The sequence below is a fragment of the Chiloscyllium punctatum genome, chromosome 40, assembly GCF_047496795.1.
Source record: "Chiloscyllium punctatum isolate Juve2018m chromosome 40, sChiPun1.3, whole genome shotgun sequence".
Classification (NCBI taxonomy): Eukaryota; Metazoa; Chordata; class Chondrichthyes; order Orectolobiformes; family Hemiscylliidae; genus Chiloscyllium; species Chiloscyllium punctatum.
In genome coordinates this window covers 42,312,956-42,337,455 of record NC_092778.1, presented here as the reverse complement: position 1 = coordinate 42,337,455, position 24,500 = coordinate 42,312,956, and the positions used below count along the sequence as shown (strand labels likewise).

At 41.7% G+C, this 24,500-nt stretch overlaps 2 protein-coding genes across 8 annotated transcripts in view; one reads left to right on the top strand and one right to left on the bottom strand.

The window, feature by feature from the left end:
- Positions 1-11,171, bottom strand: part of LOC140464502 (dynein axonemal assembly factor 8) — a 103,332-nt gene extending 92,161 nt beyond the window's left edge. For 2 of the 4 annotated variants that reach the window (XM_072559647.1, XM_072559650.1), the window contains exons 1-5: positions 11,031-11,153; positions 9,807-10,015; positions 8,111-8,221; positions 6,650-7,252; positions 6,092-6,197 (exon numbers count right to left, since the gene is read on the bottom strand). In XM_072559647.1, the coding sequence (XP_072415748.1) occupies positions 6,092-6,197; positions 6,650-7,252; positions 8,111-8,221; positions 9,807-9,977 (991 nt within the window). In that variant the 5' untranslated portion in view covers positions 9,978-10,015; positions 11,031-11,153. Of the gene's footprint in view, positions 1-6,091; positions 6,198-6,649; positions 7,253-8,110; positions 8,222-9,806; positions 10,016-11,030 lie in introns of all 4 variants that reach the window. The other 2 variants (XM_072559648.1, XM_072559649.1) reach the window with 2 other exon arrangements.
- A 143-nt stretch (positions 11,172-11,314) lies between these two features.
- Positions 11,315-24,500, top strand: part of anks3 (ankyrin repeat and sterile alpha motif domain containing 3) — a 37,155-nt gene continuing 23,969 nt past the window's right edge. Inside the window, exons 1-5 of one of the 4 annotated variants that reach the window (XM_072559644.1) lie at positions 11,315-11,639; positions 18,045-18,232; positions 19,155-19,353; positions 20,060-20,181; positions 20,975-21,056. In XM_072559644.1, the coding sequence (XP_072415745.1) occupies positions 18,063-18,232; positions 19,155-19,353; positions 20,060-20,181; positions 20,975-21,056 (573 nt within the window). In that variant the 5' untranslated portion in view covers positions 11,315-11,639; positions 18,045-18,062. Of the gene's footprint in view, positions 11,704-14,877; positions 14,923-14,963; positions 14,980-18,044; positions 18,233-19,154; positions 19,354-20,059; positions 20,182-20,974; positions 21,057-24,500 lie in introns of those variants that run through there. The other 3 variants (XM_072559643.1, XM_072559642.1, XM_072559645.1) reach the window with 3 other exon arrangements.

The window sequence follows — 24,500 nt, the reverse complement described above, 5'->3', positions numbered from 1 at the left end:
AATGGGAGGGGGTAAGGCTGTGTAGGAGGTAGCTGGGAGTGTGGAGGGAGGAAGGGGTAAAGGTGATAGGTCGGAGAGGTGGGGCGGATAGGTGGGAAGGAAGATTGACAGGTGGGACAGGTCATGAGGATGGTGCTGAGCTGGAAGCTTGGAACTGGTGTAAGGTGGGGGGAGGGAAAATGAGGAAACTGGTGAAGTCCATGTTGATTGCCCTGGGTTAAAGGGTTCCGAGGTAGAAGATGAGGCATTCTCCCTCCAGCCATCGGGTGGTGAGGAAGTGATGGTGGAAGAGGCCCAGGACCTGCATGTCCTTGGCAGAGTAGGAGGGGGAGTTGAAATGTTTGGCCAAGGATGGTGGAGTTTATTGGTGCGGGTGCCACAGAGATATTTCCTGAAGTGCTTTGCGAGAAGGCATCCAGTCTCCCCAATGTAAAGGAGACCGCATTGGGATGCAATAAATGACATTTGTGGAAGTGCAGGTGAAACTCTGATGGATGTGGAAGGCTCCTTTGGGGCCTTGAATGGAGGTGAGGGGGGGGAGGTGTGGGCGCAGGTTTTGCAATTCCTGCGGTGGAAGGGAAGGTGCCAGGAGGGGAGGGTGGGTTGTTGGGGGGGGGGTGGGGGGGGTGGGGTGGACCTGACAGGTAGTCGCGGAGGGAATTGTCTTTGCGGAAAGCAGATAGAGGTGGAGAGGGAAATATATTGCTGGTGGTGGGGTCCATTTGTAGGTGGCGGAAACATCGGTGGATGATGCGGTTTATGTGGAGGTTGGTTGGGTGGAAGGTGAGGACCAAGGGGTCTCTGTCCTTGTTGTGGCTGGAGGGGTGGAGTTTGAGGATGATGGTGTGGGACGTGGATGAGATGCGTTGGAGGGCATCTTCAACCACATGGGAGGGGAAATTATGGTCTTTAAAGAAGGAGTCCATCTGGTGTGTTCTGTGGTGAACCTGGTCCTCCTGTGAGCATATATGGCGGAGGTGGAGGAGTTCAGAATATGGGATAGCATTTTTGCAGGAGGTAGGGTGGGAGGAGATGTAATCCAGTAGCTGTGGGAGTCGGTGGTTTGTAAAAAATGTTGGTGTTGAGTCGGTTGTCGTTGATGGAGATGGAGAGGTTTAGGAAGGGGAGGGAGGTATCAGAGAAGGTGGGGAGTGGTGCTGGTGTAATTATGGAAGATGGAACCTCACATCGCCCGATTCTACCTCCTTCCCCAGATGCACAAGCCTAACTACCTCAGCCGACCCATTGTCTCAGCCTGCTCCTGCCCCACTGAACTCACCTCCACCTACCTTGATACTGTCCTATCCCCCCAAGTCCAGGAACTCCCCACATATGTTCAGGACACCACCCAAACCCTCCACCTCCTCCAAGACTTCCGTTTCCCCGGCCCCCAATGCCTCATCTTTATCATGGACATCCAGTCCCTTTACACCTCCATCCGCCATGACCAGGCCCTCCAAGCCCTCCATTTCTTCCTCTCCCGACATCCCCACCAGTACCCTTCCACTGACACACTCATTCGTTTGGCTGAACTGGATCTCACCCTCAACAATTTCTCTTTGGAATCCTACCACTTCCCCCAGATGAAAGGGGTAGTCACTGGCACCCGCATGGGCCCCAGCTATGCCTGTCTCTTTGTTGTCTACATAGAACAGTCCATCTTCCTTAGTTACACCAGCACTATTCCCCACCTTTTCCTCCGCTACATTGATGACTGCATCGGCGCCACCTCATGCTCCCATGGGGAGGTTGAGCAGTTCATCAATTTCACCAACACATTCCACCCCAACCTTAAATTCGCATGGACCATCTCTGATACCTCCCACCCCTTCCTGGACCTCTCCATCAACGACGACTGACTCAACGCTGACATTTTTTACATACCCCAGCTACCTGGATTACACCTACTCCCATGCTACCCCCTGCGAAAATGCTATCCTGTATTCCCAATTCCTCCACCTCCGCTGTATCTGCTTGCAGGAGGACCAGTTCCACCACAGAACACACCAGACGGCCTCCTTTAAAGATTGTAATTTCCCCTCCCACGTGGTGGATGATACCCTCCAATGCATCGCATCCATGTCCCACACGACCGCCCTCAAACCCCATCCCTCCAACCGCAACAAGGACAGAACCCCCCTGGTCCTCATCTTCCACCCCACCAACCTCCACACAAACCGCATCATCCGCCGACATTTCTGCCACCTACAAATGGACCCCACCACCAACGATATATTTCCCTCTCCACCCCTATCCGCTTTCCGCAAACACCATTCCCTCCGTGACTACCTGGTCAGGTCCACACCCCCCAACAACCCACCCTCCCCTCCTGGCACCTTCCCCTGCCACCGCAGGAATTACAAAACCTGTGCCCCATCTCCCCCCTCACCTCCATCCAAGGCCCCAAAGGAGCCTTCCACATCCACCTGAGCTTCCATTGCTCCCGATACGGTGTCCTTTGCATTGGGGAGAGTGGACGCCTTCTCGCAAAGCCCTTCAGGGAACATCTCCGTGACACCTGCACCAATCAACCCTACCGTCCTGTGGCTGAACATTTCAACTCCCCCTCCCACTCTGCAGAGGACATGCAGGTCCTGGGCCTCCTCCACCGCCACTCCCTCACCACCTGATGGCTGGAGGAAGAATGCCTCGTCTTCCTCCTCGGAACCCATCAACCCCAGAGCATTAATGTGGACTTCACCAGTTTCCTCATTTCCCCTTCCCCCAGATCCAAACTTCCAGCTCAGCACCATCCTCATGACCTGTCCCCCTTCCAATCTTCAATCAATCTTCCTGTCAATCTTCCTTCCCACCTATCTGGTCTACCCTGCTCTCTGACCTATCACCTTACCCTTTCGTCCATCCACCTATTGCACTCCCAGCTACCTTCTCCCCAGCCCCACCCCCTCCCATTTATCTCCCCACCCCTGAGGCTTCCAGTCTCATTCCTGATGAAGGACTCTTGCCCGAAACATCTATTTTCCTGCTCCTCGGATGCTGCCTGACCTGCTGTGCACCCTCTAATCTTGTCTCTAACCTTGCACCTCTGAGCTGAGATGCCACCTTTTTCTAATTTACTGATAAAATATTAAGTTCTCTCGGGATTGTGACTTGAAAGAAGTTCTGGGATTTATATATTGTATGACACTTTGATCTTTTACTATAAATTCTGTGTTCTATTATCCTGCCCCACTAATTAACTGACGAAGCGTTACCTGATGAAGGAGCAGTGCTCTGAAAGCTTGTACTTTCTAATAAACCTGTTGGACTAAAACCTAATGTTTTTTTTAACTGTCCCGGACAGTCCAACACTGGCTTCCCTACATCATAGATAATGTCAAGCCTCGATTGTTGTTGGAGCTCAACTTATCTAAATGAGTAGAGAATATTCCACCACACTCCTGACTTACAGAGGACTCATAGGGTTTGTGGAGGACTTTGGGGAGTCAGGAGTTGATTTATTGCACAGAGAATTCCCAACTTCTTGGAGCCATTATATTTATATGATAGATGCAGTCAAGTTTCTGATTAATGGTGTCCTATAATTCTAGTCCCTCCTATAAAGGAAAACATCTTCTCAGCATCCAACCCATCAAGTCCCTTTGGGAACATATGGTTATTGACAAGATCATCTTTTATTTCTATAGAATCTAATGGACATAGGCCGAACCAATCGAACATTTCTGTAACAGGTGACCCTTTCATCCCAGAAATCAGTCAAATGAACATTCTCTGAACTCCTTCACATTAAATATATCCTTTTCCTAAGTAAAGAAACTAGAACTATACATAGTATTCCATATAGCCCACTACAACTGTAGTAATACTTCCTCTTTTTTTGTACTTCATTCCTTTTACACTAAATGACAACGTTCCATTTCCCATCCTAATTACTTGTTACACCTGCATATTGAATTTTGTATCAGGACACTAGGATCCTAATTTCTCTCCCTGTAAATGATATAGTGTTTTTTTATTCTTCATGCCAAAGTGGACAAGTTTAAATTTTCCCAGAATTTATCACTTTTTTTTTGCCTGTTCACTAAACTTATCTATACTTCTTTGCAAGTTTCTATGAGTTCTTCAAAACCTATTCTCTTAACCAGCTTGTGACATCAGCAAACTTAGCAACCACACATTCACTCCCTACCTTCATTGAAATAGATGATAAATATTCAAAGCTCTAGCACTGGGACTCTGTTGGCTATAGTTTACCGATGTGAAAATTACCTATTTATCTCTATCCTCTGCATCCTGTTAATCAATAAATCCCCCAGCCATGCTAGGACATAATCCCCTACATTTTGGTGTCTAATTTTGAGTAGTAACCTTTGAAATTCAATTACACTACATCTACAAGTGCCACTTTATTCATATTCTCTTGTCCTCCCATAAAGAAACACTATAAATTTGTCAGATGAGCTTTTCCTTTCACAAACATAATGCAATCAGGAAAAGGCAACAAGATTATTTTAAGTGTTCTGCTTTAACCTCCTTAACAGATTCTATCATTTTTCCCGGAGGCAAACTGGCCTGCAGTTCCCTTTTTTGTCTGCCTTCTTTCTTAAAGAGAACATCTACTATTTTTCAATATAAAGGGATCTTTCTGGAATTTATGGAAGTTTGGTAAATTACAAACACTGCATGTACTATTTCAGCACGTACTTCTTTTAAGATCCTTGGATACAGGACTTGTCAGCCTTTAGTTTGAACAATTATTTTTCAGTCATACTTCCTTGGCAATTCTAATTGTTTTATGTTCCTCCCATCTTTTCAGCTTTGACTTACAAGTTCGATACTGAAGACAAACACAAAATGTCTGTTCAATACTTTACCATTTCCTTATTTCCCAATAATAATTCTCCAGACTCGCTCTTTCTAAAGCATCAATGCTGCACTCTTTTTAAAATACTAGTAGAAACTTTTACCATATTTTCGTATTTCTAGGTAGGTTTCTCTCATTCTCTAATTTCTCCTATTTTCTCATATTATTTCTCATATTATTTTAAATCACTTTTTATTGGTTATTAAATTTGGTACAACTTCTGACCTACTAATCTTTGCAGAATTATATACTTTGTCTTTCAATTTGATACTACCTTTGACTTTTTTAGTTAGCCACAAATGGTGCATGCCTCACCGAGAGTATTTCTTTCCTGCAATGCATCTTCGCTGACCATTGTGAAACATCTCCTGAAATGTCTGCCACTGCATCTCTACTGTTCTACCTTTCAACCTAAGTTCTTTTTAAGATTAAAGTACTAAACTTAGGCCCACATTTTTAACTTTGTAACTGAATGCAAAATTCAGTCATATTATGGTCACTGCTACCTATAGGTTTCTTTATATGAGGTCATAAGTTAACCTTTTCTTATTGTTCATTATCAGATCTAGAATTTGCAAACCCTGACCTCATCTACAGGTGATGATTTATATATTTTGTCTGTTTCTGCCTTGCTTTGATTATAGTTACCCTTTATTGCCTTATCCTTTACTTTACCACATAAACACCCTCATGAGCTCCCTCTTCCCCTTTTGTTTAAAACTCCCTCAACCGTCCTAGATATACAATTTATCAGAATACTGTTCCAGGAACCAGGTGGTAAGGATGCACTGACAAGCTTACTCACTACGTCAGTATCTGCTAGACAGTGTACCATCAAAGTTTTAGGATGTCCCTTTTCAGGCTGTGAGGAGCATTATTTTCTCCAACATTCTTGGCAAGTTGCTTTTCTATTATTGCTGCATTTTGACAACCTTACTCGCAGTTTCAGGCTGACCCTTCTCACACAATGGTTAATATGTAAACAATTCAGAGCTTTGAATGGAAGACGCAAGATTTTTATCAAGATCCAAATGGTCTAGGTTCCTGCTTTAGGCAGAATGATGGAGTCCCCCTAAATTCTTTTACACAGATTAAAAAGGTCTATGGAGAATCTGATTCCACATTCCCTAGAACATTCTATCCTGATGAGCATAATTTAGATTATCTTCCTGCATGGTTTTAGGAGGATTTTAAAGGTCAACAAAGGCAATGGAAAAAGAGCAAATATTAATAGATCACAAATTTGTGAATGTGATCACTACTTACCTGAAGCAGGCCACATTCCATTCATGATGTCTTCAAAATCACTGCTGCTCTTTCCCACCTGTTGCAGAGTCTTTAAGATCCCATCAAGGTCTATTTGCTCTACACACTATAAACAAGTTCAATAAAAGTCAGAGATCAGTTAGCCAGTTTATACTAAATATAATTAGATTTAAAATTAAAAGTATCAGTTTACAGAGTATAATTCAAGGGCAGCTTTCAGAGGCAGAGGACACACATTAGGGAGTCTCAGTCTTTGATCCTAATATTGGTTGGAGCAAAAATGGCACTTCAGACATTACCAAATATTATTGGTGAATGTGTAAGAAAATAGGTGCTTCTCCCTGTTAATTTATACTTGACCTGCACATTAAAAATCACAATTATCATAATCCCTTTCCTGTCTAGTCACAATCTTAACCAGAGATGAAAAGACAGTGAGTACTTTTTATCAACTCAGTTATGGTCAGTATTCTAGTCCTATGTAACACTGGCCTCTTCTGGAACACCTTAAGGAAGCAGTTTCACAAATACAAAAGAGAAAAATATATTACAGCTCACCTCTAAAGAGAGTATAGGTGGTCTGTGGCCATGCCGTACAGTGCGTGTTGATTTCCTTCTCTTTAGCCCTTCCTTTGGAATTCGTGTAGTTTCTTGGTCTTGACTGGAATTTACTAAATGCCTTTCTGTGAATATTGTCTTGTCCAAGACCAATTCTGGAGTTTTTTGGGAGATATTTTGCATGAGGTCATTTTCAGTTGTCAATTCTGAAAGTCCGCCTGTTGCTTTGGTGGAGATACAGCGGTAATCTAAATTCCTGTCTCCACTGCCTTGACACCTTAGGATTTCCCGTTCCTTATTGTCAATAACTTTGGGTATTATGGATGACTGTGGTTCTCCCCCACCACTATTTCTTAGATCTGCAAGGTACTTATTTTTACTCGGCCTGGATTCTGCTTCCAAGCCCAGTGAATTCTCACTCTCACCAGTGATAGCAGATGCTGGTTGCCCCAGCATTATGTTTTCAATATTGTTGCATTTATTAGTTGTGGTAGACTTTTCTAAATGCCTTGAATTTTGACCCTGAAAGTCCTGCTCAGATGCTCTTCCTTTATAATCTTGTGCCCAAGCCTCACGTGGCCATCTTGCAGATTCCAGCATTTCCTGTGGACATTTAGTAGTCATTGATATTGTCACCAAGATGGAAATTTAATGTTAATTAAGTTAAAACTTCAAGGGATAATGTAAGTAACAAAATTAAAAACAAATGAACAGAAGAGAAGCTTCACTATTTATGAATATTGGCCACAGCAGAAGAACTATATGAGTGATCAATTCTTCTTCTTCCTATATTCTTCTTCCTATATTGGTTTATCAGGCTCTATGTCAGTACATAATCTTGCATTTCTGTTCTACATAAAATATAGTGAGAGTCAGATGTTTCTTTATTCAGAAGATTTAGCAATTCCATGTCCATCCTAGTTTGCACCTGACAAAATGACACATACCTGATTTTACTTAAACCTGAAAAATTCATAACACCAAATGTGGGAGAGGGAGTCACATCACTGAATTGCTTTACAAACTAGCTTAACCAACAGTTCATGCACAGTGATGCCTGACAAATGCGGGGATGCATTCATTTCAATTACTAAACTAGCTATAATAAGTTAAGGCTGTTTCACTGACTCAAACAACAAGATGTACAATGTTTTCTTCTAATCACTTGTGGGGCATGGGCATCGCTGGCTAGCCAGCATTTATTGCCTGTCCCTAGTTGCACTTGGTTTAACATGAGGCCTGAAGCACTTGTACTTCAAATCAGTGCAGTGTTGGGTGAACTAAAGTTCATGTGATAGAATCATAGAGTCACATCTCAGATGGAATCAGCAGAATCAGCTAGAGCTCTGTCAGCAAAGAAAAGCATAAACTAGATTCTAATGTAAAGCAAAATGGACCACAGGCAGCAAGATACAGAGAATAATGACAAAATGGGATACTTGTTGAACAGTTGGATTTTACCTCAAGGACAGGATCATCAAGTGACAAGTCCCCCAGATCCTCGGGCACGTGTGAAATTAGCCCCATAGTACCACGCTGGAAAATAGCAACTTCACCATCTTCTGAACCAGACTGTGCAAAGAAAATGCAGAATATGAGGGCTTGGATCAGAGTGTAGTAAGAATAAAGAATAAAAGGTGTTAGGTTGATTGAGAAAGGTATTTTATACTGATATTCATAAGGAGATCTGAAGAACCATAACGGCACAATGGTTAAAGTGAAGAATACTCTACTGTCAGGGTCTAACACTGAGGCTTACCATGATCAAACAGCTTTGCCATGCTCCCTATCTAATCCAATTCATGAAATGTAATCAAAATAGCACAGATTGTCAACCCTCAAAACACAGAATCAGCTGCAAATGCAATAAGAAGTTGGGGAAGTCAACCATTTTGCCAATTGCTTCTAGATGATAAGTAAGGAGAATGATTATTGAAGATAAAGGGAGGGGGTTATAATATTCTATATAATATGATCATTCTCACAAATAGGGATGCATAGAACAATGCATACGTGCACTGTGACAGCCCACCGTTTAATCAGGCTTATGACTGTTTTGTGAATCATCTAGGTGGTGACGTTGTTCTTGGGAATTAACATGAATTGTGCAATTGGAATCAACACTCGTTTTACATTGGCCTGATACTTTTCTATTTCAGAGATGGACGTCTGCTACTCATCCCATATTTTGTTTCTTGCAGTCTATTCCATCACTTTTCTAAACTGTTTCCATAGAAGGCCAAAATGATGACCACATGATGCTTGCTGGTTTTGTCATTTGGCTTAGTGATAAAGTACAGATTTGAGATGGCCCAGGGAATTCTCTTGTGAATTCAACCTGTAAGCCTCTCTTGGTTCGTCCCGGAGGTCGTACTTTTGGTAGTCTGAAATTAAGAAATCTCTTACAGACAGTTTAGTTTAATTTTAGTCATCCCCTTTATTTACTAATAGCATCACTGTTACAACATAACACTGACACCTATAAGCCAGGCTAACTGGATTCTAATAATCAGGAGAGTAGGACATCAGCTTTTCAAGAGCCCGGGCAGGCTACTCTGCTGAACTATCACAAATAGGCTACCATTATACAAAATGTTTTTCAAAAGCTGTACTGTCACAAACAGGCTTTTTTTCTCAAAAGTTTACAAAAGCTCTGCTTGTTCTGAACTAGACAGATAACAGTAAAGGACAATAATTCAGGAGAGAAGTTAATTGACACAGAGTTTCATTTCAAGGTCAGAATCAAACGCTGTTATTAATTTCACAGAGGAACAGCCATGAATGCTATCATTCATTGTCCAGTTTATACAGATTCACTGATGTTAAGGCAAATGTTCTTAATTGCCTTACCTTCCTTGCCTGTCTATTTTCTAGTGTGCAGCAAATGTGTTCTATAATTCAACATTACATTTTAGACTAAATGTTTAAGGACAAGTTTTAAGACTATAGACTTTCTCATAAGTGGAAGTATCAGTGGTAAGTACCACCAGAGATGAAATTATTCACTCAGCAATAAGCTACCTCAGACTCCACTCAGAACAGATTAAGAAATTGAGGAAATGCTTCCAATTGTTCCATCACCTGCTAGTAATCGATACCTCACAATCAGGGAATTTACAAACATATTTAGCTATGGGATTCCAAAGCTGGGACTTACTGATGAAAGGTCTGAATCAATGGAAGGAAGTTCATCCTTAACATGTGCAAATATCCTATCCCAGTAAGATTTCAGACCATCACGACCAACCATTGTGCTGTCATACGTTCTCTGAAGTTCATTGTTTCCTTCATCAATCTCTGCTGGTTTGTGATTATTATTTGAACTCATTTTTATTCAGGAGCATACTTCCTCATGCAGTAAAGAATCTGAAAACAAACAATTAAAGGCCAGGGTCAGGAACAACACAGTGTTTCATAATTTTTGTCCTTGTCAAACACCCCTCTACTTCTCTTTCTCCAGGGAACTCATTAGTATGCCACCACACCCTATCCTATTTTCCTCAGAGGCATTTGCTTACCCCCACACCCTATCCTATCTAGCTTAGGGGCATATTTTTGCAACCTCCCAGTTGGAGGGCATGCTTGCCCCTCCCCAAGCCCTTCACCCCCAGGAATATTAATTTGCCTCTCCTACACCCCCTCTACTGGCAGCATGTGTATGACAACACCCACCCTACCTCATTCCCTCCTTGGGGCATGTATTCATCCTCAATCCCACCCCCTCCAGTCATCCAGGACATGTATTCGCCATATAGTTTTCTCGGGGTATGTTCTGACCGCATACCGTTATTGCCCCCACCCCAGGTTACTGTATTTGCTCGTCCATCTTATCCTTTCTCCACGCAGATGTGTTGCCCAAACCCCAGCTGTAGGTCATGTGTTTGCCCTCCTCCAGGCAGCATCTGTTTGCCATCGCACATGGGTATATTCAAGAGGTATATCCTTGCACCCCAACACATCCTTTCCTCCAGAAGTTTGTGCCTATCTTTGCCCCATATTATCCTTTTTTAAATATAGGGGCAGGAGTTAGGGACATTTCCCCACCTTTCTCCTGGGGCAATGTGTTTGCCCCACAGGCCACATTTCACTCAGGGGCACGTGTTTGCTGCCTTATGGATACCAATTTATTCCCGATTTCACCCTGAGGCTCATATTTACAACCCCATTCAACCTGCCACTGGGGGTTTAACCAGCCCCCGATTGCCCCTTCTTCACCAGGAGCATGTGTTTGTTTCCTCCTTCATCCAAACCCTCCTTGCTCAGGGGACATAGATTTGCCCTTAACCAATCACCCTTCCTTAAGGACATGTTTCCGCTCCCTCCATCCTTCTCTCGGAGGCATCTAATTACTACTCTCACCCATCCGCCGGTACACATTTACCTCCCACCCTCTATCGAAGACATCGATTTCATCAAAACTGTTTTCCACCTCTCGGTAACGGTCACACGGTTTAAAAAGCCCCAGGCACAAAATGCGACCCCCGCCTTCCACCGAAGGTACTGTTGCCATGGTTACGAGACGCCAATCAGGCACGGTTGGAACAAGAAGTAGCGAGTAATGCCAAGATGATTACCGCCCTGTTGTAGCGATCAGGTCCTCCAAACACAGCGCCACTCTCCTGGAGGACTCTTTATTCATTGCGGACTTTCTGAAGACTACTCTTTGCAGTGGATATATGGTTGCTTGATTGTTGCACATGTAGTGTACTTACCGTGGAAGCTGTTGGCACGTGGAGCAGGTGTGAGATTGATGTAGCACTCCACAACATGTGCGCCCCCTCCATTTCTAAAGGCTATAAGCATGAATAGACAAAGTGATCATCCCTGAACTGCAACCTAATCCAGGTTTGAGCTGGGTTTCTGTCCTGATGCAGAAAGTGTCCTCAATGCAGATTGTTGGTGCTTCCAGATCATGCTGCATTGACTAATAGAAGTACCAGGATGGTCGACATGGGCTGTCAGATTTTACATCAATGTCCATGGAGGAGAAGTGAGTGCTGCTGGTCCCCTGAGCTGCAGATTGGTTACAGGGACATGGAAGTGAATCACAGCAAGTTAGTGACCCTAAATTTATCTGGTGACTTAATGAACATCATAGAGTCATAGAGGTGTACAGCATGGAAACAGACCCTTCAGTCCAACCCGTCCATGCCGAACAGATATCCCAACCCAATCTAATCCCACCTGCCAGCACCCGGCCCATATCCCTCCAAACCCTTGCTATTCATATGCCCATCCACGTGCCTTTTAAATGTTGCAATTGTACCAGCCTCCACCACTTCCTCTGGCATCCCATTCCATACACGTACCACCCTCTGAGTGAAAAAGTTGCCCCTTAAGTCCCTTTTATTTCTTTCCCCTCTCACTCTTAGCCTATGCCCTCTAGTTCTGTACTCTTCCACACCAGGGAAAAGGCATTGTCTATTTCTCCTGTCACTGCCCCTCATAATTTTGTAAACTTTTATAAAATCACCCCTCGGCCTCAGACGTTCCAGGGAAAATAGCCCCAGCCTGGTCAGCCTTTCCCCATAGCAGTGTCATTAAAACTGATTAACTGGTCCATTATCTCACTTTGTGAAATCCTTCAGTGCACAGATTGCCTGCTGATTTTCTCTACCTTGACTATATTTTACTTCACAAGTTGAAAGTAATTTAACTGCATTAAACTCAATGGCAGTGTTAAATTTTTCAAGAGATGTGCATTTAATAGCTATCACAGGCTGCACACAAAGGCACGTACAGCACAGGTGGAGTTCACATGACTATGGCAAACCATCTGGTATGTGAAGTTACCCAATATAATCAGTGAAAATTATCATGTATTAACAGAACTGTGTATTACCTCTAGTCAGTTTCATTTCTGTCAGTTTTTGAGAGAGATTTTGTTTGCAATGCTTGTGCGATGGTACATATGTGCATTGACATTGACTGTTTGGTAGCTGCTTGTCCTGGTGTGTCACTCCCATGCCAAGTGCTGTGGCTACTGTAATTGTTGTTGGTGATCCATTTCCATTGTTGAGGAATGGTGGTCAGCTGCCTGCAGTGACTGCACAGCTTCTCTAACTGTACATAAATGTCTGCAGTTGTATTTTTTCTTGCTTGCTGTTTCATTCAGTAGCTATCTCTCTTACAAGACTGAAAAATCACTATTTTTCGGTTTAAAACCTCTTGCTGTGCTTTTGTAAAACAGTAACTGGCATTTTTTACAGCTCTTGGAAAAAAATAGGGTCACCATTTAGCTGCACCTTCCTGGCTGCTACAGCCTGCATGCAAAAGCACTTACAGCAGATGTAGAGGTTAAAGGACTACAACAAGTCAGACAGTACGCCAAGTACTAATACATTATATAACTGTTTTGAAAAATGTATTTTTACAAAAACAAATATTTTGTAGAGAAATATTTCTTGAAAAAAAGTACTTCTCAATACTTCCTGGCTTGTAAAGCATTTCAGAATTTCTTCTGTTGTGAACGAGGCAGGAGGAACATTGTTGTTCTAGTCCCATAACTCCATGGGTCACAACATAAAATAGAAATATTTTTCCCAGGCTTTAAAATGGACAATTAAATGACTTTTCTTTATCATATTTTTAAACAAAAAGATCTATAAATCAGATTGCTTAATAAACACAATTTCAGGTTTAACAAAATATAACAAATTCAATAAAGGTGCAATAATTGGTTAATGTACACCATCAGTAGTAGAGAAATATATATGTTTCTCCCTCTGAATATCTCCATAACATGCTTGCTTCAGGAAAAAGAAAATTATCTGCAGACATTGGCTTTCTAGAAAAATAAGGAAGAAAAATATTTTTGCAAGAGTTATTCATAAAGGCCAAAGGATAAAGCAAAAGATGTTCTAATGTGTGCTGTTCTGATTTTCTGGCACATGTGGTCACATCACTATTCATGTCTCTGAAGTCTTGTAGACAGTTTGCTCAGGGAATACAATCTTCTGATGTTGCTTCAGTCATTATTTCAAAAGAACAAAGATTCCACCTTGCACTCAACAAGTGAAATTTCTTTTCAAAAATGAGAGAGATGAGCTGGACAGTTTTTTTAAAGCAAGCTTCCTTCTGCCTCAGATTGTTCTTACCAGACTTCCCGCCCCAACTGAACAAAAAGCAGCCAGTCTGTTTTCAAAATATCCCCAGTAGTCATCACAGCAAAGCAAGTAGATACCACTAGTAATGTGATGTGCATTAAATACTGTGAAAAGAAAATCTCCAAAATTCAGAGCGTACTTTCAATGACCTCTTTTAAATATATATTTCCACAAAACTTGAAATAAATATATTTTTAACAATCTTTCAAAACTTAAGTACTTCAAATAATATTAAATTTAAAGCATTCCATTACACAAAGTAACAACATAAAATGCTGGAAATACTCCACAGATCAAGCCGCATCTCTGGCGAGAACCAAGTGTTTTTCTCCACAGGAGCATAGGAGGTCGAGAGGTGACCTGATAGAAGTTAATAAAATAATGAGGATATATAGCTAATGATAATTGTCTTTTCCCTAGGATGGCAGATTTCAAAACTAGGAAGCACATTTTTAGGGTGAGAGAAGAGAGATTGAAAAAAATACTCAAGGGGCAACTTTTATTTTTACACAGAGGGTGGTTCATGTGTGGAATAAGCTTTCAGAGGAAGTAGTGGATGCCGGAACAATTACAACATTTATAAGACGTTTGGATAAGTATATGAATAAGAAAGGTTTGGAGGGATATTAGCCAGGAACAGGCAGATAGGACTAGTTTAGTTTGGGATTTTTGTCAGCATGGATTGGTTGGATCAAAGGGTCTTTTTCCATGCTGTATGACTTGATGACTCCAGCATCTTCTGTCTGAGCTTTCCAGCATGCAAAATAATTTGCTTTTGTATTGGAATTTGATTTTAAAAAAGAAATCAAAGAAATATGAAACCATACAAACTTAGCAATAGCAAAGTTTTCTAGCACAAAGATAATCCTTCACGTCACTTTACTCTTCTGGTACAGTGGTATTGCCCCTATTTCTGGCAGGTTCAAGTATCACCTGCTCCAGAGATGCGTATTTAGATTGATGAGAAAGATACATAAAATTAACAGCGACAACTAGGTAAGACCTCCATGAGAGGGGCATTATGCTCGGCGAAGCAGAGCTCTTTAATGCAGTGAAGACCCTTCTTGCCTTCACCTGCCTCTCCTCGTTTATGTTGCCTCCTGAGTATGTGATTGGCTGGTGTATATCACATGCTCCTGTAGCCGGAAGAGAAGCAGCGCCGAGAAGGTAAAGTGGCCATTTTCTGTCCAGCGGCAATGCTTCTATTTTTTAAAAACAAAAAAGGTACTGAGCATTGCAGGGGGTGGGGAAGTGAGGGATCGTTTCTTGCGGATGGAAGCAAAGATTGTAAAAGAAATAACTTCGCGCCGTTGACAGGAGTTCTGGGCACTTTAACCTCGAGTAACAGGGGTCATGACACGGCTAGGGCGCAGTAACCCATAGCAACAGGGGTGACAGTAACCTATAGCAACTAAGGTTACTAATACACTGATGGGACACCTGGAAAGTTCTAAAACTCCTTAAGTTATTTGATTACTTAAAATACAATTTTAGTAGATTACTGATTCTTCACCGATGCATGATATTCTCATCCTCAGACTCACGATATCAATCATTCTTTGACGTCCTCAGAGCTATACAACACAGAAACAGACTCTTCTGCCCAACCAGTCCCTGCCGAACATAATCCCAAACTAAACTAGTCCCACCTGCCTGCTCCTGACGCATATCTATCCAGACCTTTCCTATTCATGTATCTATCCAAATGTCTTTGAAACGTTGTAATTGTATCCACATCCACTACTTCCTCAGGAAGTTCATTCCACATGTGAACCACTAAAAAAAATTGTCTCGTCTTTTTTTAAATCCCTCTTCTCTCACTTTAAAAATGTCTCTTAGCCACCTACGTGCCAGTGAAACAAGCCTGAGCCTATCCAGCCTTTCTTTATAACTCAAACCTTCCATACTTGGCAACATCCTGGTAAGTCTCTTCTGAACCCTCTCCAGCTTGAGGATTTCCTTCCTATAATTGGACAGTATTTCAGAAGAGACCTCATCAATGTCTTGTACAACCTCAACAACTCCTTTATGCAAAAGACTGAGCAATGAAGCCAAGCATGCTAAACACATTTTTAACCACGTGATATAAATTTTAAAAAATTATGTACCTGTACCCTAGATCCTTCTGTTCTATAGTCTACCCAAGGCCCTACCATTAATTGTATAAGCCCTACCCTTGTTTGTTGTACCAAAATGCAATACCTCTTTTATCCAGATTGAACTCCATCTGCCATCTTTCAGCTCATTTGATCAAGATCCCTTTGTAATCTTAGAAAACCTTCTTCACTGTCTACTATACCACCAACTTTGGTCTTATACACAAACTTACTAATCATGCCTTATATATTCTGATCCAAATCATTTAAATAAATGAGGACCCAGAACCAATCCCTGTGGAACACCACTGGTCACAGGGCCTCCAGTCCCAAAAGCAACCCTCCATCATTACTCTCTGTCTCCTGCTGTTAAGCAAATTATGTATCCAATTGGCAAGCTCACCCTGAATCCCATGTGACCTAACTTTACGAATTACTCAACTGTGCAGAACCTTGTCAAAGGCTTTACTAAAATCTAAATAAACAATGTCTACTTCTCTGTCATCATTGACCTTTTTGGTAACTTCTTCAAAAGACTTAATCAAGATTGTGAGACACTATTTTCCCTGCAGAAAATTGCTGCCTATCCCTAATCAATATTTGCCTCTCTAAGTGTCTATAAATCCTATCTTTTATAATAATCTCCAACCAAAGTCAGACTCACAGGCCTATAGTTCTCTGGTTTCTCCTTACAACCTCTCCTAAACAAAGGTACAACATTAGTCACCCTCCAGTCATCAGGCACCTCACCTGTGATTATAGATGCAAATATTTCTGCAAGGGGTCTCACAATTTCCTCCCTCCCCACAAAATTCTGGGATACATTAAATGCGGTCCACTTTTATATTCTTTAAGACTTCCTGAACTTGTTCTTCTGTAATGTGAACTATCTTTAAAACAACGTTTACTTCTCTATTCTCGACACTCCATTTCTTTCTCCACAGTAAAAACTGATGCAAAATATTCATTTAGTACCTCCTATCTCCTGGGATTCAACACACATATGACCTCCTTGATCTTCAAGAGGCCTTACCCTCTTGCTCTTAACGTATTTGTAGAATTTGTTTGGATTATCCTTAATCTTATCTGCCAATGCTCTCTTATATCCCCTCTTTGCCTTCATGATTTCTTTCTTAAGAATGCCCCATACTCTTTATATTGATTAAGAGATTCAATTGTACCAGGTTGTCTATATCTAAAATAAGATTTTCTTTTATTCTTGACTAGAATCTCAATATCTTTATTCATCCATTGTTCCTTAATCTTACCAGCCTTACCCTTCACTCCAAAGGAACAAAATGCCTCTGAATTCTCATCATCACAACATCCCGCTTATCAGGCATCTTTTACCTGCAAACAGTCTACTCCCATCAACTGCTGAAAGTTCTTGTCTCATGCCATTTAACTCCAGTTTAAAATTTTAGATTTTATGAAAGGCTTATACTTTCCTCTAACCATTTTGAAACTAATGGAATTATGATCGCTAAACCCAAAGTGTTCCCCTACTTTACCGTCAGCCACCTGCCCTGCCTTATTGCCCAAAAGAAGGTCTAGTTTTGCTCCTTTTCTAGTAGGAGCATCCACATATTGATAAAGAAAATTTTCTTGAACACATTTGACAAATTCTTCACCATCCAAACTTTTAACAGTATGGTAGCCCAGCTAATATTTGAAAAATTAAAATCTCCCATTATTACAACCTTATTATGCTTACATATATCTGAGATCTCCCTATATACTTGTTCCTCATTTTCCCTCTTACTGTTGGTGGTCTATAGTACAATAGAAGGGATCTTTCGTTTCTTATTTGTAATTTGTACCCATACATTTTCACTGAATGATTTTTCAGAAATATCTTCCCTAGTTACAGCAGTAATGCATTCCTCAAAAACACCCCCCTTGCTCTTCAAAACTTTTCTTGCCTCCTTTTTTATCCTTCCTATAGCATCTAAATATCACTGGAGATGCAACATGACTCAATGTCAATGAGGTTTAGACATGAACTGACCTTGTTTTTCTGAATAGACAGTCTGTATAGTCTCTGATGTGACCAGTACCTGGGTGCAATAACTGCCCCCACAGATACTGATCATACTAACCTACTAGCCTAACAGGGATGAATTGACTGAGAATTCCCACACCATTATCCATGTCAGATGAAGGAAGTGTTGTGATGATCTGATCTTTCTGTAGGAAGGAAATTAGAGCAGTATGTCCGAACTGAGTGATGAGTCAAGTGAGACAGAACTTCTGAATCGCAGCCTGTCCATGTGGCATGGCTTTGAGCAGCTAGTTGGCTGTGAGGACCTGGATGTCCCATTAGACCTTCACACAGCCTCATCGATTGGACAATATGATGTGGTGAAACAATGCATCCAGAGGTAAGAGCACAAGGACTGTTAGCTGCCAGTCAGACCCAACGTGCAGGGATAATATTTTAGTGAATGTAATCCAGTTTATTTAAAGATGTGAATTCTTCCAAATCGGCCTTTACTGCACTTGTAGAGATTTTAAACTATTCCCTTTATGAATCTTCATGTATTATTACAGCAAGTGTTTCCATACCTGAGTGTCATCAATTGATGTTCCAAATCACTTCAGTTCAAAAGTGCTTGTTTGGATTTCAGATTGACAGTCAGTATTATGTCAATCTGTTGGTAATTCCAGTGAAAACCATTGGAACAGCAAACCCAGTATGAAATTTTCATCAGTGGTGCCAGTGTTCAACACACTCCAACAAACCCATATTCAAATCCCACTTTCAGAAACCTCATAATCTGCTGCCCCCCCCTCCCCCCCCGCCCCAACATACGAATCACTATTTAGTACCTGATGCAGTTACAGAAAGTGAAAACCAATGTTAAACCATAGGGACTGTAACTTATTATCTTGCATTTGTAGCAGTTTTTGAGAGGACCCATGGGCTGAGGGAGCCTTCAGTGACCAGATCTATGTTTGTGTGTTTTTATGCACTTGGCGCAGTTTATGTGGGGAGGGAGGAAGGATCTGGCTCAGGGGTGTGTGTGTGTGTCAGTCAGAGGGTGTCTATGTGTATGTGGATCTGGCTCAGAGGGATTCTTTGTGTGTAATTCTGGGTCTTCGTGTGTGTGTGTATGTTTGTGTATCTGGCTGAGCGTGGGGAGGGTGTGTGTGTTTGGATCTGGCTTGGGAGTATGTAGATCTAGGTCTGGATCAGTGGTATTGTGTGTGTCCGTTCATGTGAATTTAGCTAAGTGTAAGACTGGATGAGTGTGTGGGAAATGTACTGTGGAAATGGAATGATTCATTATTTGCCTTGTTTAGTGGAAAAGTAAACCCAAATCAGAAGAACCGAGGAGGCTGGACACCTTTAATGTATGCATCATATATTGGTCATGATACCGTTGTTCATCTCTTGCTGGAGGCAGGAGTGGATGTCAACATGACAACAGAGAAAGGGCAGAGTGCACTGATGTTGGCAGCGAGCTGTGGCAATGAGAGCATTGCCTACTTCTTGCTTCAGGTCAGTATGTTTTGGGCTTAGTGATTGTGCAGTGTGGTCTGGGGAAGTCATAGGTCTTGTTTAGGTTTTGGAAACAGTGATGGAGATGAGGTAGAACAAATTAGGCAACAGAACATCTGGGGAATGTGATGAATGGGATTGAATTGGTGCAGAGACATAAAAAGGAAACTGACTATAACACTTGTCACTGATAGTTGAGCCAATGTAGCAAGGCAATAGAACTGGGATGCTTGGATGTGTAGCCACAATAGATGTATATGGTTCCACACTAATTATACTGAGGAAGAATTATGCATGGAGCAGCTCTCATTTAACATAATGGTTACGTCCGGATCATTGGTATATTTATCAGAGAGGACTACTACAAGACCTCTGAGCTATTGTAAAGAAACGAGCTATTGGAAAGACCGAAAACTACAATGAAGAGAGAACATAGTTTGCAGGATATTGTTTGGGATGTTAGTATCGAATGGGAAGTTTAAGGCATATCATTGGAAAAGTTTGATACAAACTAAGCTGCAGGATCAGATGTCAAAATTGGGCTTCCGTGGAAGGTTTGGGATACTTGAGGGACTAAGTTTCGGTTGGAGGGTTAGGGCACTGGAGGGAATGGCTTCAATTGATGTTGGAGGGATGTACTTACCTGGAACTGTTAAGACACGAGGGCTGAGATTTGATGAGCTGAATTGCCTCTTCTTTCAAGCAGCAAGGGGCTGAACTGGAATTGAAGGATCACAGAGGCTGGACTGCACTGTTCCACTGCACGAGCACAGGACACCAGCAAATGGTGAAGTTTCTTCTGGATAATGGTGCTGATGCAAATCTGAAGTAAGATACAGGGTCGATACAGTTTGCACGTCCTGTATTCTGAGAGCATACCCTTTGTTCAATGTTACACTCATTGCTCACACAAATACTAATTTGCTAATGCACAACAGGCCGACCCCTATTTAGATGGCTCATAATGTACAAGGTTTTCATCTGACCTGCCAACTTTATCTCTACCTAAAACATTAATCTAGAAATGCAATGATGTCCGTGCTAACTTCCTACAATCTTTAATAATCTATTCTGTCTGAAGTAACATGTCCGATTCTAAAATTTCTAAAATCTGCTTCAACACACTGTGTGACTAAGTTCCACATTCTGTTCATCCTCAAGGTAAACGATTTTTTTACCTACTTTAACTTTTTGAAATGATCTTCAATTTTTGTCTTTCGATATCATCTCACTAGTCAATTGAAACACTCACTTATTATTAGTTTGATCAAAATCTTCCATGTACTTGAGTATTTGTCATCACTTGACCTGCTCAGATTTAGAAAGACCAATAATTATCCCAAAACTTTACAGCTATCTCCAAACAAAATGTCTATAATGTGGACCTTATATATGAAGTTTTGCCTTGTCACTGCAGAATCTTTTACTGTTATCTCAGTCTCAACACACTTTTCCTATATGTTTCCACCGCTGCTCTCCAGCACATTCTCAGATCTATTTCCTCCACCCCAGAACCTACCTATACAATTTATTGTGCTCTCATATAACACAGATATCTCTTTAAAAGTTGCTAATACTCCCTCTCCAGTAACTGAGATAACATTGCTGTTTTCTGTTTTAGAGAGCCTGTGTATGGATTTACACCTCTGATGGAAGCTGCTGCCTCTGGTCATGAGATCATAGTCCAATACCTCTTGAACCATGTATGTGTCTCTCACTTCTCATCTTGTCTTGTGTTGCACAAAGAGCTTCGAGTTGGGGCAGATTGGTAGAAGCGTTAGTTGGTTGAACTAACTTTTCTTTTACATATCTTTTGATGTTAGATATTGTGATTGCATTGTGTGATTATTATCCTTAGCGCAGACCGGATTCACTTCTGATTAGTCTGCCAAGTGCTGCCATAATTAGTGTGGGCAGCTGTTTCCCGAAGAGGACAGAGGCAGCAGTAAGACCTGGGCTGTGCTGTATTAGCTGGCAATATGCTGGGCCATGGACAAGGTTTTTTGCATCTTTCTTGTGAGGTGAATATCATGTGTTTATGTCCAACTGTAATTGCCATTGAGAAGGTTAATTGCTTTTTTCAACTGCTACAGCCCATCTGGTGTCACCTACAGTCTCAGGAAAGGTATTCCAGGCTTTTGACCCAGTAGCAGGATACTGAGTGACTTGGAGGGGAAATTGCAGGTGGTGATGTTCCCATTCATTTTATCCCTTTGTCCTTCTAGTGGTAGTGTGTCTTGCAGATGTTCTACACGACTGCCATAGTGTATTTAGTGATGGAGTGAGTGAATGTTCTAGACAATAGATGGGCCGTCGATCAAGCAAAATGGTTTGTCCTGGATTGTGCCAAGCTTTTTGAGTGTTTTTTTATATCCGCACTCATGCAGGCATATGGAAAGAATGCCATCTTTCTTCTGACTTGTGCATGGTAAATAGATCTTCGACAAATTTTGTGGATACAGGAGTTGAATACTGACTGCAGCATTCTCAATCTGTGATATGTTCTTCTAGCACAGTATTTATATTGCTCATCCAGTTCAGTTTCTGGTCATCAGTAACCCCAGAATGCTGATAGGTCATTCTGTGTTGACAAAACCAATTATATTATAGATTCTCTAATTGTGGGGAAAATCACCAGGCTTGGAGTCAGAGTCGGGGTTCAACAACAGAGTTTATTGTACAAGGAAGTACCGGAGCTCCGGGGAGAGAAAGACACTAACAGCTCAGTGGTCAGCTGTGATTCTTCTCTCAACCTGGAGCACATGTCAAGATAATTTTATACATTTTGTGATATGTTTTGTAATATGTTTATACATTTTGTCAGCGATGAGATTATTGGCTCTGCAACATAGTTTGTTTGTTGTAAACTTTGCAGAATTGTTGATAGTTTCGATGTAGCCATTGTCAGTTCCGGCACAGCCTTTGTTAATTTCAGCGTGGTCATTGTCAGTTTCAGTGCAGACATTGTCATTTTCAATGTCTGCGTGGAAGTCTGTTGCTGTAGTAATGTGCTAATCGCTCTTCCTGAGAAGGATGATTACTGCAGGCTTGGCTATGAGCACTTTGTATTGAGTTCGTACCAAACAGTTAGCATTTCTATCAAAGGTGTTAGCTGGACCCAGACACTTCTGTGGGCAGTATACATTACTCATGTGTATTCTCTCCACCACCTGCCTTAAACTAATCAACTAGGTTGTGAGTGCATTGTGTTGGCATTCTCGTGGCCCCAGGAAGGGTCTATGTTTGCTTTGTTGTGGTCCATATTGTGGTCTGGCGACCATTTTGTATGTCAAGTGGCCAACTTATGGTTCAGCGGCCATCTTGTGTGTCCCTGTGCCATGCCATCTCCCACTTCACTCTTTTCTTGCACATGGTCATTGTCTGGCACTTGAATGGCATGAGTGTTACTTGTCAGTTATGAACATACAAACAAGAGTAGGCTGCTCAGCCCTTTGAGCCTGCTCTGCCATTTATTAAAATCATGGCTGATCTGATATTTCTATATTACTGCATACCCCTGATAAATAGAAACATAGAAAATAGGAGCAGGAATAGACCATTAAGACCTTAGCACTTGCTCCACCATTCCTGATCATCCATGATAAGGGATTATCCATTTAAAACAGCTGAGGGAAAAAATTCTGTTGGAAGATTGAGTCTTCCTGAAAAGGTATTAGATATAGAATCTTTAAATATTTTAGTACAGAAGTAGATAGACTCTTGATCACCAAGGGGATGAAAGATTGAAGAGTCAAAAGATATGGGGTAGGCCTTTTAGGACCGAGCTGAGAAGAAATGTTTTCTTCAAGAGAGTCGTGAGCCCGTGGAATTCTCTCCCAAAGAAAGCAGTTGATCCCAAAACGTTGAATATTTTCAAGAAGGATATAGTTATAGAGTCATAGAGATGTACAGCATGGAAACAGACCCTTCGGTCCAACCCGTCCATGCTGACCAGATATCCCAACCCAATCTAGTCCCACCTGCCAGCACCCGGCCCATATCTCCAAATCCTGCCTACTCGTATACCAATCCAAATGCCTCTTAAATGTTGCAATTGTACCTGCCTCCACCACTTCCTCTGGCAGCTCATTCCATACATGTACCACCTTCTGCATGAAAAAGTTGCCCCTTAGGTCTCTTTTATATCTTTTCCCTCTCACCCTAAACTAATACCTTTTAGTTCTGGACTCCCCAACCCCTTTAGGGCTAAAAGGATGAAAGGGTATTGGGAGAAAACAGTTACAGGTCAAATGATCGACCACGATCCTACTGAATGGTGGAGCTGGCTCAAAGGGCTGAATGGCCAACTCCGCTTATTTTCTACGTTTCTGTATTTTTGTTGAGTAGGCAGTGCTTGATCACATTGTCACTGATACTTTCCATCACTTTGCTGATAACTTAAAGTAGACTGACGCAGTGGTAAATGACTGGATTAGATTTATCTTTCTTTTTTATAGACTGCAAATTAGATTCCCTACAGTATGGAAACAGGCCTTTTGGCCCAACAACTCCACACCGACCTTTCAAAGAGTAACCCACCCAGACTCATTTCCCTACCCTATATTTACCCCTGACTAATGCACCTAACACTATGGGCAATTTAGCATGGTCAACTTACCAGACATGCACATCTTAGGATTGTGGGAGGAAACACATGCAGACACGGGGAGAATGTGCAAATTCCACATAGATAGTGGCCCTCGGCGGGAATTGAACCCAGGTCCATGGGGCTGTGAGGCAGCAGTGCTAACCACTGAGCCACTGTGCCGCTCAGATTCTTGGGCAGTATTCCATATTGTCTACTAGATGTGTTGCAGCTGTACTGCAGTTTGGTTAGGTGTGTGGCTGGTTATGAAACACAGGACTTGAGCATTACTGGCAGGATATTGTCAGGGATTATAGTTTCTTCATTGTCTTATACCTTCAGTCATTGCTTAACATCATATGGAGTGAACTGTACTAATTAACACTGCATTTGTAATGCTAGGTCTCTAAAAATGTAACTGAGATGGCTCATCCATTTGGCGATTCTGGGTAAAGGTGGTTGTAAATGCTTCTGTCTTACCTTTTGTTCTGATGTGCTGGGTTCTCCCAACATTGAGGATCGGGATAATTGCAAAGCGTCCAATTGTTTAAATGACCACCAT